This window comes from Perna viridis, chromosome 9 (genome assembly GCF_037379345.1).
Source record: "Perna viridis isolate PV_CMFRI_1.1 ecotype Kerala chromosome 9, ASM3737934v1, whole genome shotgun sequence".
Lineage (NCBI taxonomy): Eukaryota > Metazoa > Mollusca > Bivalvia > Mytilida > Mytilidae > Perna > Perna viridis.
Window position 1 is genome coordinate 24,250,593 of NC_142453.1, and position 16,292 is coordinate 24,266,884.

General features: G+C 32.8%; 1 protein-coding gene and 2 long non-coding RNA genes across 5 annotated transcripts; 2 read left to right on the forward strand and 1 right to left on the reverse strand.

Moving 5' to 3' along the window:
- Window positions 1–536: 536 nt before the first annotated feature.
- Window positions 537–12,535, reverse strand: LOC148607442 (uncharacterized). Of its 3 annotated transcripts, none has more exons than XR_015915001.1 (3): window positions 9,291–12,535; window positions 8,986–9,066; window positions 537–555 (listed from the first exon to the last, which is right to left on the reverse strand). It is a non-coding gene; the product is annotated as an uncharacterized LOC148607442 (long non-coding RNA). The 3 variants fall into 3 exon arrangements; XR_015915000.1 differs by lacking the exon at window positions 537–555 and having other exon boundaries at window positions 8,872–9,066; window positions 9,291–9,476; window positions 10,470–12,535; XR_015914999.1 differs by lacking the exon at window positions 537–555 and having other exon boundaries at window positions 8,872–9,066.
- LOC148607443 (uncharacterized) lies at window positions 5,685–16,194 on the forward strand. The gene is made up of 4 exons (XM_088544360.1): window positions 5,685–6,451; window positions 7,530–7,623; window positions 15,110–15,164; window positions 15,827–16,194. Exons 1-4 carry the CDS (start codon window positions 5,815–5,817, stop codon window positions 15,908–15,910), a joined length of 870 nt encoding a protein of 289 aa, XP_088400486.1. The 5' UTR covers window positions 5,685–5,814; the 3' UTR covers window positions 15,911–16,194.
- LOC148607444 (uncharacterized) lies at window positions 12,438–15,055 on the forward strand. Its single transcript, XR_015915002.1, has 2 exons — window positions 12,438–12,579; window positions 14,758–15,055. It is a non-coding gene; the product is annotated as an uncharacterized LOC148607444 (long non-coding RNA).
- Window positions 16,195–16,292: the final 98 nt, after the last annotated feature.

A 16,292-nucleotide genomic window follows, 5' to 3' on the forward strand; every position in this document is an offset into this window, starting at 1 on the left:
ATGACCCAAAGAAAAAATATTTCAGCATATATTGATGAATTATTTAAATTTACAAAATCTAGATTGTTCTGGCTTAAAATTTCTTAAAAGTAGCTGTCATTAGATTTTAAAAGAACACTGCTCATTGTCCTCAGCTTGGCCCTGACCTTAGACCTATCCACAAAATCAAAATAGAGGTCAACCAACAGCAAGTATTTTGAAATCCATAATTTGGAACTTGTGTTTTGCTTCAGAAAATAGTTTTCTTACTCACATTTATTAATTATTGTCTGACAGTCAAGCACACAACAGTGCTAGTTCTGTCAATATTGCTGTAAGAACCAATCTATATTTAGTTGTAAACCTTGACCGGTAAGTGACTGACTGTTGACTTTCAAGTTACCAATATAGCTCAAGCTGTGTTGTTCTTTTTTAGCATCCATGTCATCACTTGGAATCTGTAGTGGTCAGTCAACTATTTGGTTTTGTTTCGTTTAGTCATTACGCTTCGTTTCGTTTTGCATTTTATAGGTACCCATCAACCACTTGGCCTAGAATAAATAATTTTGGCCTCCACTACTTGGAAAAAAAAGTACAAATTAATTTTTTACCATACAGCATAATGTAAATAACATGATAATCTAGTCATATAATTCAAATCCTTTTATTTAACCCCATTACAGGGCAATATAGCATATAATCTCAAAAGAGAAAAAAAAACATTCATATAGTCCAAATTTCCTCTGACCCTGCAACCCTCTTCTGTTTTTATTTGGAGGGTTGCAGAGTCGGAGGAAATTCGGACTAACATTCATACTGATGATTTTTAGAACATTTATATATTAATTCTGTGTGTTTAAACTTGAGTTATCTGATTAGATGTTAGCCGATGACCAGACTGACGAAGCACACGCCCGACATTCGATTGGGTTCTTTTTATTTATTTTTATTTATTTAGACAAGTCAAGCACATATAATACAAACATAAAATACAATATACATATACACATTGACATAAACTTACACAAAGACATTACATGAATAAAAATTAGCATTTATAGTAACCTTGAAACCTGTCAAGGATAGCGCATAAAGCCGTAGTTATAAAAAAAAGGCTTATTTCCAATGGGGTCCTTAGAAAGAAAAAAATACTTAAATCTACTAATGAAGCATTTCACATTTGCTAAAATATTAAGTTTATGTTAATACAATTTATTATAATAAAAAGTAACATTTTGTAGTCAAAAATAAATAAATCCATTTACTTCTCTCCTTTTGGCTTCTTCCTTTATGAAGAGTTTAACTTCAGTTTTGAAAGAATTTTTGTTTGTTATATTTTTAACAGTAAGTGGTAATTTGTTCCAAGTTTGTATAGCATGATATGTGAAACTATCTTTACAACATAATTTACAATTAGGCGTACTATAATTGTGATGTGTAACTAACCATCTTTGGATAGTTCCATTCATCGTGAGGTACGATGTCAGATTCCAAGTCTGCGCAGTTCACTTCACGCAACAATGCAACGGTCACACTGGATTTTTACAGGTTGTAATTTTAAGTTATATGGAGTGGAGAGTCAGTCAGAAGAGAGTAACTCATTGTAATTACATGTATCACAATAAAATTGTGTATTAAACGCATGGCATTTTGTTTTGCGAATTTTGAAAGTAAATATTCTGTCCCGACCGAAACTGCCAGTCTCTTCAGAATCAAATGGTCCCCCTTACGGCTTTAAATAATTTTGAACATTTTTTACATAAAAGTACAAACAATATAGATCTGAAACCACTCTTTCAAGGAACAGACGGAGGGAAAATGCATTATAGAATTAAGTTGGTTTTTTTTGGAAATACATAAAATGTAACATGCAAGCAATTTTGGTGACCCCTAACTTAAAATTTGGAAGAATCAGAAAAGTTTTCTGTTTACAAGTCTAAAAATACATTAATTTATAGACTAGTATTTTTATAAGTGTGTGAGAAATATATGTAAAATTTCTAATAATAAAATATAATCTTTATATCAATTTCTTATTAAAATTGTACAAAATTAAGGCTAAATTATCTAGAAATCAAGGTCGATGTTGTATGTTGTTAAAAAAAGATGTTCACCCAACTTCCTCTCTGCATAAGAAAATTAAAAAAAAGTCTTTATTGAGAAAAAAAAACATTGGTTATGATCTTCACAATAAACCTTGCAAGCTTAAGCAATGGATATGCCCGTCACTTCTTTTTCGGTGTTATTTGACTCCATGTAAGAAACAGGAAGTCGGAATAAAATATATTTCTTCCAGAAACACACAATAGTGCCTAAAAGATATGAAGTTCCATTAAAGTGTCCTTAAAATAAGCCCTTTAAGGGTTGATACATAGGCGTTCTAAAGGGTTGGGGGTCCGGTCCCCCCTTCTCAATTTGCAAAATTTATGAAAGCAGCGTTTGTGTGTGTGTATAAATATGTTCAACAAGGATCCCGGATCCGTCAATGTATAGTGTCTGTACCAATTTTTTTTTCAGTCATTGCTTGATTCAAACAATGCTACCTTATAATTGACACTAATTTCCTGATATCGATCGATTGAAAGGTCATGCAAAAGTACAAATGACCCTTTAAAAGTACAGGTACCGCCGAAATTTCAAATTGCACTTTCACCGATGCATCGTATGAGAAAAGTAGAGTAAGACATGAATGAAACATACACCGAATCTGTTTTAGGTCTAGCAAGTGTCGAAATCGACAACTTTGATCAAAATGTTCCGTTAATTGGAAACATCGCCACAAACTTGATTCTGAATGGTTTATTCGACGAATTCTATGATATTTTGAAAGTTCTTGATTTCGAAAGATTTCAGATGTTGACCAAGAATGAGAGATTTCTTCGGGCTTTAATGGCGTTTTACTTCGAGAAGAAGTTCTTCAAACAGGTGAAAGACATTTTGAAGGTAATTATTTTGTAAAATTAATAACTTACAAAGGAAAAATCGTCATGTAAGGGAATACCGCAATTTAAAAAAAAATATATTAAATGTCTTTAATTTGAGCTTTATGGATTTTTTTGGTCAGCGAAATTTCTCTCAAAATGAGTTTTGTCAGAAAAATGCAAGACACTCGCCTTAAAATCTTAGGGGAGTTTGATTTGAGGAGGGCCTGGCAGTTTTTGTAAATAAATATCTTGGCTTGAAAAATTAGGAAATAAATATTATGGCTTAAACTACCTAGAAAAAAAATTCTGGTGTTCAGATTCTATTGTACAGTATAATGAAAATAAATAATCTCACGTTTAGCATTTGAAAAGTAATTTTCTGGATCGCAAATATTTGAAAACCGACAAAACTGCCACCCCTTCAGAATCAAATGGGCATCCCCTTATAGTCAGTCTTAAAAATATATTTATTCTGTGTTTCTTAACAAGAGACAATTGAAAAATTATCTAGAAATTTATTCATTTAATCAAAATATGGGGTTAGTGAAACGAAATTTAAAAAAAAAGATTTCTTTAGAAGAGAACATCAATGATAAACATTTTTTGACGGTTCCAAGGTTATTTTTTAGTAGGAAATATGCGTCATAAGAAAATAAATATATGGTATTAATCATTTTATTAAAAAACACGCAATTATTAACATCCTAAATATTTTTTTTTCAGATAGGTAAATTTTCTGATTTAACTGGCCTCGTTGACGTATGGGACAATGTTCATTATGCCATGAAAGAAGACGAAACAGGTGCCCCTTTGTCACCAGTGAATAAGTTCAGATTGAGACAAAAGTAGGTAACATAGCTTTGCGACCATGATTTTCCTGTAAGTTAATATCATAATACACAGTTGATACTTATTCTATCCAAAATTATCGTAATTTCAACCTGGACTTTATTTTCGACTGTGCGATTTTAATGTTTATTTGAAATTTCTTTATGCGTTAATTCCTAGCCTTTATAAAACAATTGTATGAGCTAAGTAACAGGACTATTTAATTATAGGTTATGTTTTTTTTATACAAGAAGCATGCACCCTTCATAAAAAAAATATGTAACTTTGGATATCGAATGAGAACATAGTCCTCGATCGGTATCATATTACCCCCGCTGATCATCGAGCGCATTTAAACATTCTTTTTTTTTGCAGAAAACAATTCGAATCTTCATTAAAATACATCTCTTATTCGTATTTAAGGTTCCCACCACCAAGGAATATTAACCCTAGTGGAAAACGATTTACTGTTCAGTTTGACGAACAAGCAAGAGGTATTCTTAAATCATGGATGTCTAAACATCTACAGAATCCGTACCCTTCAAATGACGAGAGAGCTGACCTCGCAGAGAAAACTGGTCTTACTAGTCGTCAGGTACGGTACCATCAAGTATTCTAGTAGCACGCCAGCTAAGAATCATGGAAAATGTGATTCATGGTTGGAAAGCCTACATATTTTCATTTCTTATAAATTGTTTAAAATGTGATAGTAAACAGAAATTAACATGTGGCTTTCATGTAACCCTTGTTCGTGGGAGATAAAATTATATAGAAAGTACTGTAAAATTTAAAATTAAGGGATATAACTCTGGTAATGACACTAAAATACATTTAGAAACCGTTGTATTCTCATGTGGATTATCTCATAAGAGCAAACAGATTGAAATGAATAATTTAATATTTCATCATATAGGCCTAAAAAGCAATTAATAACAAAAATAAAAATGGGTAGCCTTTTTTGGGGTGTATCACATATTACAAGATTTGCAGGATTCTTACAAAGATTGCTACTTAAGTACTTCTCCGTCTAACAATCGGGCAAAATGTGTACAAGGTGTGGCACATGAAGGAAATAATCCGAGATTTTATTGCATTAACCAAGTATTTATACCGATAACCTCCAGAAATAAACCTCAAAGTGTTTGTAAAATTTGCCTTTTTAAGATATTGGTAGGTCAAATTTAGTTGAAATGCACTATGGAAAAATGGCGGGAAAATATTCCCGCACTTTTTCCTTATTTAAGAAGTAAAAAATATCTTTGTCACAGATGCTTCGGGATAAATTTAAAAAGCTTTTCAGTTGTTTTCTAGATGTACTGAATATATTAGAGGCAAAAATGACCAAATTGAGAAATATGATGTGCCACCCATTGCCTGATTCTTACACAGAATGGTACTTAATAGCAGTATTAATGAAAATCACACAGAATGTGATTCATGAATGTCAAAAACCCACCAAATTCTTATTTATTTCTTGTTCAGAAACCGTTATAGATCACATAATCAATCTTAGTTTTCATTGGGTTGTTGCGCTTTTGAGACAAAATTTATATCTATTGTTCATGAAATTAGCACTTTACAAGAGTTATCGTTCTTGATTAGAATTGATTTGATTGATTTTAGTGGGAGGTTAAAGATCGTCCTTAAAAATAAAATGAAGGTGTGGGAATTGTTATTCGTAAATAAAAATAATATTACTATAGGGTTAAAAGTAAAAATGCAAAATCATATTACATTTACATATTATGAAACTCTTTTCTAGTTACAAATTCATGCATATTATAGTAATTCTTTTCTAAGGACCCCTACCCCATAAAAACAATGCATACGTGGCTTATTTTTGCGGGGATGTATACTGTACCGATGTAAACGGCATGATATTGCAATATACGTTCTAGCAGTGAATTAATGTTTTCTTCCTGTGTCTTGATAGGTTAAGACATGGTTCTCGAACACTCGCCGTCGACAGCGGAAAAATGTAGAAAAAAATCAAAATAAAGAGGGAAACCACCACCTGTTAGGGGTTCAATGCGATGGAAATTTACAAGAAAATGCATCAGTGCAAGTTCAATACAAGTCGAAAATGTGTCAACCGTCCAAAACCATTTCAAAATTTAGAAAAGAAGACACCAATATTTCCAAATGGTCATCAGACTCAAGAGTTGAAAGATCTTTGGGTATCAGGGGAATCCCCGATACTAACCACAATCTTCAATTATTATCCACAAGTTCTGAAGAAAAACCGTTCGTTAACAACTTTTCGCAACATTTACAAAGCCTAGCTGACATGTGTCGTAATTTGGACAGCGTGTATGGAAATGGAATAGACATCGCGAACAAATCTATTACACCAGCTTTTCGTTCAACTGTCACTGGTAATGGAACCTATTCTACATTCTACAACTTTGACATGCCTGTTAATACTAAAAATCTCTTGGTGTCAAGCTCACTCACTCCCTACCAGCCAAACCTTTACGAGGCTATCCGGGAACAGTTTCAAACAAGTCCAGTACCTTCGACATATAGCTGTTTGTCCAGTGAATTTTGTTACGGTCAGTTCTACAGTTTTAACGGATATGCCCAACCTTATGAAATACCTCAAGTAAATGCTGTTCCTCTTTTGCCTTCAGTCGAAGTTAATCAACCAATGTCAGATGTTAACTCCGGTCCGTTTGGTCTTGTCAACCACACTGAGGATTGTTTTCGCTTGGGCGAAAAAGGTATGAATTATGTAGATGACACAAGAATGTCATTTTTGTGCATACAGCAAAGGGTAGGTAGTTTGGTTTTCCATTACACATATGAAGGAAAAACAATATACTAGTAGCTTATTGCCACTTTTATTTTGCTTTAAACAGAGATCTCTTAAATCCAACAGTAAAGGGGTCGGAAAGCTGGATTTTGAGGACTTTATGCAGGATTGATATGAAAATACCCATTTTATGACACCTTTATTAACTGATGTGTTTCAGTATCAGTCTTTATAAAAATCAGACAGGAGGTGATTCATGCATATCAAAAACTTTTTTATTTCCTATTCAGAATCAGTTACAAACCACATAATCAGTCTTGGTTTTTCATTTGGGTGTAAAATTCATATAGATAGTAAATGAAATTAGCACTTTGAAGGAGTTATCATTCATGATTAGCATTGATTTTGTTGATTTTAGTGTAAGATAAATGTATGATTTTCTAAAAAGTGTAGATCTGAATACAGAAAGAACTCATGTTTCCTTGAAATATAGCATATGAAGAACGAAAAAAAAAAACATTGTTCGATGGGTTTTTCTACTCAATGAATCACCTGTACCATAGGCAGTGTCTGATTTTTATATGGACTGGTGCTTAAATACTGTATAGATGAATTTTAGTCGGTCTCTCGGGAGTTGAAATTCTGTATAAATTAATATCAAGACCAGTACCTTTTTTTTCGCAAGAACAACAGTAGGAAGACGATTCTATAAACCGGTCAATTTCTGTTGTATTTCAGAGTTGGATAATTGCTCCATTTTATCTCTCACAATCGGCACTTTTTCACAAGCTTATTTTCGTCAAAAGCTACTTAGTGGCGGATCTAGATATCTAGATATCCGGAAAGGGAAGAAAAGGTCATCGAAGACCAATGGGTGGCCTTGGGCTGAATTTTTATCCGACTGGGGTCGTTGTCTCTTTGACATATTCGTCATAACTATTCTCGTTATTATTATTATGAAATTCTGACGAAATTGTTCTGTTGAATTAGGTCAGGGCTGGCAATAACAAGTATTACAGTAATAATTTTTTTTTAAATATTTCAAGGTTCATTCGTTCTAAGTCCCGAGTACAACAAGCGTTTAAGCCTACGTCCTACTTCTGTTAATTCTGACGGAGACCACGAAGATTACCAACAGAGGTAATTTTAATGTTTTAGTTAGCCGAGTGTTTTTTTATAAGTTTGTAATTTTTCTAATACTTGTATTTATCAATTTGATTGTAACATGTACCACACTCATTTTTTTACAGCATATTTTCTTTTTTTTTAACGTACACTTTCAATATTCATATTCTGAAAGTTACTATTAAATGAATGTATTGAGTTTTAACGGAAATAATTTTCAATATTATGAAAGTCTTAATTGTCAGAATACGAAGACAAACACGAATCAAGGTGCTTAGGCACTGAGTCAATAAAGACCTCAAAATAATCAAAAATATTGTAACCAAATTGTAAGCTAAATAAACTGATCAAAACTTAGTCTTTTTAAAGAATAACCAGTTGTTTTAACGCAGTGTATATTTATACAGTACATTAATCAATATATATATTTGGATGTTCTTTTGTATTATTGCTTTTGGTATTCCTGGCTTTGATTTCCTCAAATTTCCTAACACTTAAATTAGCATTTCTAACAAAATATGCATTCCACTGAGAATCACTGACTATCAATTTTCGATGAATTTTCAACCTAAGAATGAATCCACACCTTGAAATTTCGGTTTGGAGATGCATGAAGTAGAAATGAATCTAGCAGACTGGAGGAAGTTAAACCAAGGCCTAATCTCAAGAGAGAAATGAGCAAGAAAACTTTTCCTTGTTTGTGCTCACTTTGATGTAGATTTTTTGTAATAAATTAAAACTAAAATTTGTCCTTGTCATTGTTGTCTAGATTAGGCTATGGGTTTAACTCGTCGAAACTGTGCACGTATTTACAATAAATGATTACCTTTCTCTAGGCATTTTTCAGTTCAAACAAGGATAAAAAAAAACTCCTGTTGTAAAAATTACTATGCAGTTTAAAGATTATTATACTAAAGAAAACAACATTGTAGCTCATAGATTTGAGCAATTTAAAATTCCAATTACATTGGAAAGTCAATGGTATGTGGTGAATACAGGGAATATGATCTTTATCACAAATGCACTTATAAATCCATCTTTTCTTCTCTCCAAAACAAAAAAGTTACTAGTGAACCCATACCCCATAAGTACCACTTTTTTTATGATGAATCACTATTGCTGAGTGTTTTATACCTGCATGCCTTCAATAATGTATGTGCATTTCTTTCACTTTTTCTGCATGATTGTTTCACAAATATATATAAGATTACAATACAAGTAACTCTCATGTTTCGCAAATATATAAATTCTAAGAAATCGGGCTTCATGTTTTTATAGTTTTTTATTAAGAGATGTTGGCATATACATTTACAGCTGCTTCATGCTACACATACATGTACCAGCACTTGTGAATTATGAACATTGTTTCATGCTTACATAGTGTTCCAGCACAGAAATGGTCTGTTTTACTTTTGCTTTCTTCTCACTTCATCTAGTGAAACTTCTAAGTGATAACCACTGAAAAGAAATCAAGGAAAAAATCATAACAGTGTCTGATATATGCAAAATGTCACAATGTAAATTAATGAAAATATACGTGTATTTTAACCATGTGATATGGAGAAAACTCCTAGCTCTTGTTGGGAAATATTGTTACATGTACATATGATTTATTGCAAATCAGGCAAAAATAAAGGTTGGGTGGTTATACAATACCAGGTTTTTACTGGTTTTTAGCTCACCTGGCAGAAGGCCATGTAAGCTATTGCCATCACGAGGCGTCCGTCGTCGTTAACAATTTTTCAAAACTCTTCTCCTCTGAAACTACTTGACCAATTGGAACCAAACTTGGTATAAGTGTTCCTCGGGGTATCATGCATAGAACTGATGTGGGGGTTATGATCCGTTGAAAAACATGGCCGTCGTTACTAAAAATAGAACATAGGGGTCAGACAATAGTTTTTCTCATATATCTCCAAAAAGGTTATGTATAGCTAAATTTTGAAGTGGTAAAAGTGTTCAGCATGATGAGATCTATCTGCGGTTAAATTTTCATTTTAATGTAGTAAGCCACGTTGGAGTTATTGCCCTTTTTCAAATTTTTTTTTTATATTTTTAATGTTATTTCTTTCAAAAATCTTCTCCTCTGACACTATTTTACCAATTGAAACAAAACTCGGTATAAGTGTTCCTCGGGGTATCCTGCATATAATTAAAGTGAGATTTTTTGATCTGTCGAAAAACATGGCCACTGTTACAAAAAAATAGAACATAGGGGTCAGATAGTAGTTTTTCGCATGTATCTCCAAAACAGTTAGATTTAGCCAAATTCTTTCAATAGCTGAAATGATCCTTATTTTTAGGACTACAACAGTCTTCAGGCATAAAATTTGTCAGCCGCCTTCTTATGAGTTATTGCCCTTGACAGGGGACAATGACAGGTGTTTTTTTTTTTTACAGTTTTCAGCCAATGCCTTGAAAACTATGATAGATTTAGATTTTCATTTACTGAAATTCAGTAAAATTCAACCAGGTGAGCGATTCAGGCTCCTGGGAGCCTCTTGTTAAACCACCTTGTCAATATTCCCACAGTGATCAATACTGGTCAATTGAAATTTTGCAAACAAAATTTCTGTCATTATTCATAGTTTTTGTCCTACAAACTTTACAAAAATGTAAAGTGTACTTCGTGAACACATCTTTGTATCTATTAATAAGGTAACATAAGTAAGAGTAGAACAGGTTACTTTTCACTTGTCATTGTTAATTTAGATAAAAAAAAATGTGGTTTAAAGTGATGAGTTTAAAACAGTAAGTCGAAGTAATTTCATTTACCGGACAAAAACCTTCTAAATACTGAAAATGGAAAGCTTGCTAAGGATATTACTTTAGGGCTTATTCCATGTATGGTTTCTAGTTACCTGATGATTTATAATGATGTTTGGACTCCCAGTTCAAAATCTCTGGATCAATTCATGAATGTTGATTTACCAATAAGCAATTAATGAAAACAAATTAGATAAATGTATTACTATATTACAAATATCATAATTTCATGTATGAAATCTTTAATTGATAGTGTACTGCATATGCCAGTAACCATAGTTAGAGTACATGCACATGTATTTTTGTAGTTTTCAGTGTAAATTTCTTGTTCACAGTTGTAATCTGCAAATTTTGCTAAGACATATGACTACACTAGCAATAAAAACAGTATACATATCACCAGTTTTGAAAATTTTAAATAACTGTGTACATACAAAATATATGAATAAATAATGTATAACTTCAACACTTACCTATTACATTGTACATGTAAGAATGTCCATGAAAATCAGCTCTTAGAGAAGGCCTACTTTTGGTAGCATTGATATCCAACACATTTTCAATGCACTTTCATGGACATAGAATTTCTAACATAACTGTTTCTTACTTTATGATCTGCATTCTAAATAAATGTATCTGGTATATCTAGACAATGTACTAAAAAAAGAACCATATTGATAATCAGTTACGAGTTACATGGATGTAATACACATGTACATTGTATTACTATTTCTTTATATTCCATACTGAATAGTACATGCCAAAATCTGTATCACATGCAGTATTAACAGGAGACTCCTATATCAACTCAACGACCACTGGTCCACGGGGTAATATAGGTCGAGGGTTGATACTGCATATCATGCATGTCATGTTCATTCTTTCTTATATTTTATCTATACAAAATGTACTTCAATTGTGTTCTGTGCAAGGTGTTATTTATGGTATGCAATATATGTCTACGGGTGTGATATAGGGTATGGCATATAGGTCTATGGATGTGATGTAGAAAATGCAATATAGGACCATGGGTGTGATATACAGTATGCGATATAGGTCTAGGGTGTGATATATATATCTACAGGTGTGATATAGGGTATGCAATATGTTTGTGGGTGTGATATATAGGGTAATTGAAATGGATTCAGGGTTGTGATATACGGTATGCGATATTGGTCTAGAGGTGCGCGATATATGTCTAGGGGTGTGATATACAAAAGGCAATAAAGGTCTAGGGGAGTGATATAGAATGCAATATAGGTCTAGGGTGTGATATACAGTATGAGATATGTCTAGGGGTGTGATATACGGTATGTGATACAGGTCTAGGGTCGGTGTGGAAGTTTGGATTTTAGGAACATGTACAAGGGTATGTGTAATGGCATGGCTTCTGTGTCCACTCGCATCCCAATGGCATTATTGTATTTCACTGGATACCCCTCCTTTTTGATAGTTCAAGATTGTCTACTTAATGTGATGAACATGCCACATGACCTCCTTTTCATACCGTTGAAACAGAGACATTGTTAATGTCTCTGCTTTGAAATCATAATAATTTAACAATTGTTTATTTTCTATTTTAAATACTTCATTGTTTGCTACATGTATGTACATGTGTGTTTACCATTTTATTTTTATGTACATGTACATGTAGTAATTAACATGTATGTATATAGTGCTTGCATTTTATGTAAAGAAGTTAAATTCCAGGAATCAAATAAATTACACGTGAAATTTTCCAATAAAGGGAGGGGTGCCAACCCCATGCACCCTCCCCTGGATCCGCCACTGTAATCTATACTTACTACAAAATAAGTGTACATTGCAGCTCCAAAAATCCGTCATTAGAAGCTCCCGACGCCTTTATTAACATGATCAGATCGAGAGAAGTAAATTGGCAAATCTCGATTGAGCTTTCCTCCCTGCGAATGTTCGGGTCAATTTGATGAAATAGTCCATCTCTCTGCGTCAAGATTTAAATAGTTAATATCATATACTTATTGAAATATTGCAGTTATACAAATATTAAAAAACCTTATTATCTTTATACGCCCATGTTGTACGTAAAGTAAACATCACATATTAGACATGGATTATGATCGGCGGCGGAGCGATATCTTAATGCAAACTTTGCAATGGAATAATCCGCGGGGTGTTATTTTGGTCGTTATATGTGGAAATGTCTTCCCTAGATACGTAATTCAGGTACCAGTATCGTATTGCATATCCCTGAGCGGGTGTACGTCAAAACATGGATGCCATAAAAATATAGTGCATTTTCTTTTTGCCTCTCTACAAACTAATGTTTTGTCAAAAGACATGAACAATGACTTAAAAAATAGAGCAAACGTCACACTGTAAGATGAAGAACTTTTTTAAAAGAAAATCTAACATAATATCATAAAAATGTTCCACTGAAAAGGTTGGTTAGGTGAGTGCAAAACGAAAGTGAAAGTAGGGAAAATGGCTATTTATAGTTCAAGACTACTTTTCTGTCCAATCTTCGTGGACTCACCCTATTTTCTTTGCAGGAAATTATTTTTTCACATGTCCTTAGAAATGCTACATAAGTGAAAGTTTTATTGAATCAATTTACATATTTTTTAAAAAATCCTAAAAATATGCACTTCACTATAGAAGTCTATGGGAAAATTAATACGATACTGAGACCTAGTAAGCCAGTTTTTCAAGTAAAGTTGGATATTCAGCAAGTGGTCTTTACCAGCTGAAAAAGTAGTACCCCAATACAGGTAACACTTTTAAGATGAATTAGCCAACTTTTGAACCTGACTTTTTATGGTAGCTCTGGTTTTTTGCATTTATGGTTAATCTTGACCAAATTTGGAAATGCATTTTGTTTTCATGAATTTGTAGGATATCAGTTCAATAAAATTATTATCTTGACTATTTATGATGAGCATATCTATATTCAGGTAACCTAAAGCAAGTAATACTCCTGCATAAAGGATAGTTTTCAAGTTACAACACATTTTAAGTATGTGGTTAGGACTTGAAAATAGTCATTTTCCATACATTGCCTCTTATATATGAAAAAATGAATATTTTTTTTATTTTTTGTTTTTCTTTCAAATAAATAGCTAAAATGAGTTGCCATATAACTGTGTGGTTGATTTAAACACAGAAATGTCACAAAAGTCATCAGCCAATTTTTTAGTGGTTCAAATGGACAGATTCTAATGCGGCAAGAAAAATAATGGTGTTTTTTCATATAAAAACTGAATTTTTTTCAAAAAGTATCTAAAGCAGACAATTGTTATTATAATATTTATACCAGTAAACTATATGTCTTGCATCATAGCTATCTGTTTTAAAGAAAAAGTCCTTTTCCTGTGACATTGAGGTCCATTTGTATCTGCCTGGGGTACCAAAATGGCTTAAAATCTGTATTTTCTGCATATGAAAAGCTATATTTTTTTAAAACTATGATATTGGTATAATTTTTTCTGGATTTATTATAATTGAAATGACCATATCTATAGTTTAAAACAGTTGGTTGTACCGGTCATTATACTTTACTTGAAACAAGAGGCTCCCTTGAGTTAAAGACAAAAAAGGAGGTTCGGATATTAATATTTCCATATATGGAACTCACAAGTGGGGATTAAATAATGATTTGGAACTCATAGTACAGCTTATGTATCTACCATGTCAGAATAAACCACAAAGTTGCTTAGTTTGATTAATGCAGCAGCTTTTTATCAAAAGTAACATTTTCTGGCTAACATTGAGATATTAGTCTTATGCCTGGAATAGGGTACCTATATAAGAATTTAATAGAAAACTCATGTTTGTAGCAGGGCAATGATATTCTGAATTTTCAGTATGGAAATGAATACTCTAGCAGAAAAACAACAACTTTTAGGATTATATTGAAATGTTTATTAGTAATAGGTACCAGTATCGTATTGCATATCCCTGAGCGGGTGTACGTCAAAACATGGATGCCATAAAAATATAGTGCATTTTCTTTTTGCCTCTCTACAAACTAATGTTTTGTCAAAAGACATGAACAATGACTTAAAAAATAGAGCAAACATCACAATGTAAGATGAAGAACTTTTTTAAAAGAAAATCTAACATAATATCATAAAAATGTTCCACTGAAAAGGTTGGTTAGGTGAGTGCAAAACGAAAGTGAAAGTAGGGAAAATGGCTATTTATAGTTCAAGACTACTTTTCTGTCCAATCTTTGTGGACTCACCCTATTTTCTTTGCAGGAAATTATTTTTTCACATGTCCTTAGAAATGCTACATAAGTGAAAGTTTTATTGAATCAATTTACATATTTTTTAAAAAATCCTAAAAATATGCACTTCACTATAGAAGTCTATGGGAAAATTAATACGATACTGAGACCTTTAGTTGCCGACGATCTCTAAGTCAAGTTCAGTCTATAAATAGACTTCCTTGACAAAAAAAGGTGACAACGGATATATACAGAAACTAAGGCTATTTCCTTGTTCATTTATGGTTAATGTTAAAACGTTTTACTTCTTTCTTCTCTCAACCATTTCCCGGAACAGAGAGAGCGTTGCAGCCCTTTCCAATAGATCAATAACTTTATTGCATGTTTTATCCTGAAACGCCATTGTTGTTTTTTTTTCAAGACTTGAAACTGTTAAAGGTAAAGATGGTATGCCAAAAAAAAAAAAAAATAAAATGCACGCCTTTTGTCACGAACCTCCTGTTAACCGATGTTTTGTTTTATTTTTAGTTATGGAAAAATCGACACAGGGACGCAAGTTTGTGAGAATGATTGGGCTGAACGGGTTGGTATTTAAAAAAACATTGAGTATTACAATACCACGTCTTAATACAGCGTTTGTTATGTTTATTCTTTCTTATTTTTGAAATGTTCGATCTAGGTAGAAAACATTGTCACCGCATTTTGTTTTTTTTTTTAATCTTAGCACAACATGCCAAGAGATACCCCCAAAAATCTCTGGTCTGCCCCCTACAGGCACTAATTATCTTTGGTAACGCGATAGTACAGATGTGGTCATCAATGTATCTATTATCTCAGCACGGTCTAAAGTTGGATTCTGGAGCGGTTTTTCTGGGCATGTGAACAATGCTTGTAAATGACCTGTAAAGATGTTGTACAAAAAGATAGTGGTAACTGCACCCTTGTTAATTTAGGAGCCTCGTCGTCGGAAACCTCGGCTGACAAAGTCTCGTGCCTCTGAGAGGAAGGTACGAAGAGTAGTCAACCATGGGTTTCCGGCAATGAGAGGAGCCTCTGAACATAAACGAACTTGATTGTTTTTCTCTCATATTTGACCGATGCTTGACAAGAAATGAAATAAAACCGGATTATAAAGAGAAATAAAATCAAGTTACTTGTATAAATTAAGCTTCACCCACATTACTTTGGTTATTTTTTTTACGTTATATTATGGAGATTTACCTATATATTTCTGTTCTATTTCAGTTTTCTTGTGCCGTTGAAAAAGATGTCGCAGAAGTGTTACTTAACTTTTCAAGTCAATCGGTCGCGTCTCCTCAGGAAACTTAGAAGGCATTAATAGACGATAATGCGCAGTCGAGTGTCCTTTCCACCCATTCAGAAAACAGTGAATGGTACATTGGACTTCCTTAAAGAACACGGAGTATTCAGACTCTGTACTATACACACGTAAATCTCGGGAATACGAAGGGAATGAAACACTTGGGTTTAGTATTTTGTCTAAAATGATTGTATTTAATTGTTTGCTTTCTAGGTATATTTATCAAAGTTTGCTCGAATTACATTTCTATGTTAATACTTTTAGCATTTAATTAATAAAATGGTTTAGTTCACTTTATCGTGTATTATGCATCTATTAATGTGGATCAGAGCATCTTTTTTTCAGTCATCGTTTCAATGTTTTCAACTAGAATAAATGTGTTTGATATGG

What these genes read in the sequence shown, in the direction of transcription:
- LOC148607443 (XM_088544360.1), top strand. Translation starts at nt 5,815, where the DNA reads ATGTGTCAACCGTCCAAAACCATTTCAAAATTTAGAAAAGAAGACACC. An exon ending in CACGAAGATTACCAACAGAG is followed by an intron (nt 7,624 to 15,109) that starts GTAATTTTAATG and finishes TTTTATTTTTAG; the next exon opens with TTATGGAAAAATCGACACAG. An exon ending in AGAATGATTGGGCTGAACGG is followed by an intron (nt 15,165 to 15,826) that starts GTTGGTATTTAA and finishes GTTCTATTTCAG; the next exon opens with TTTTCTTGTGCCGTTGAAAA.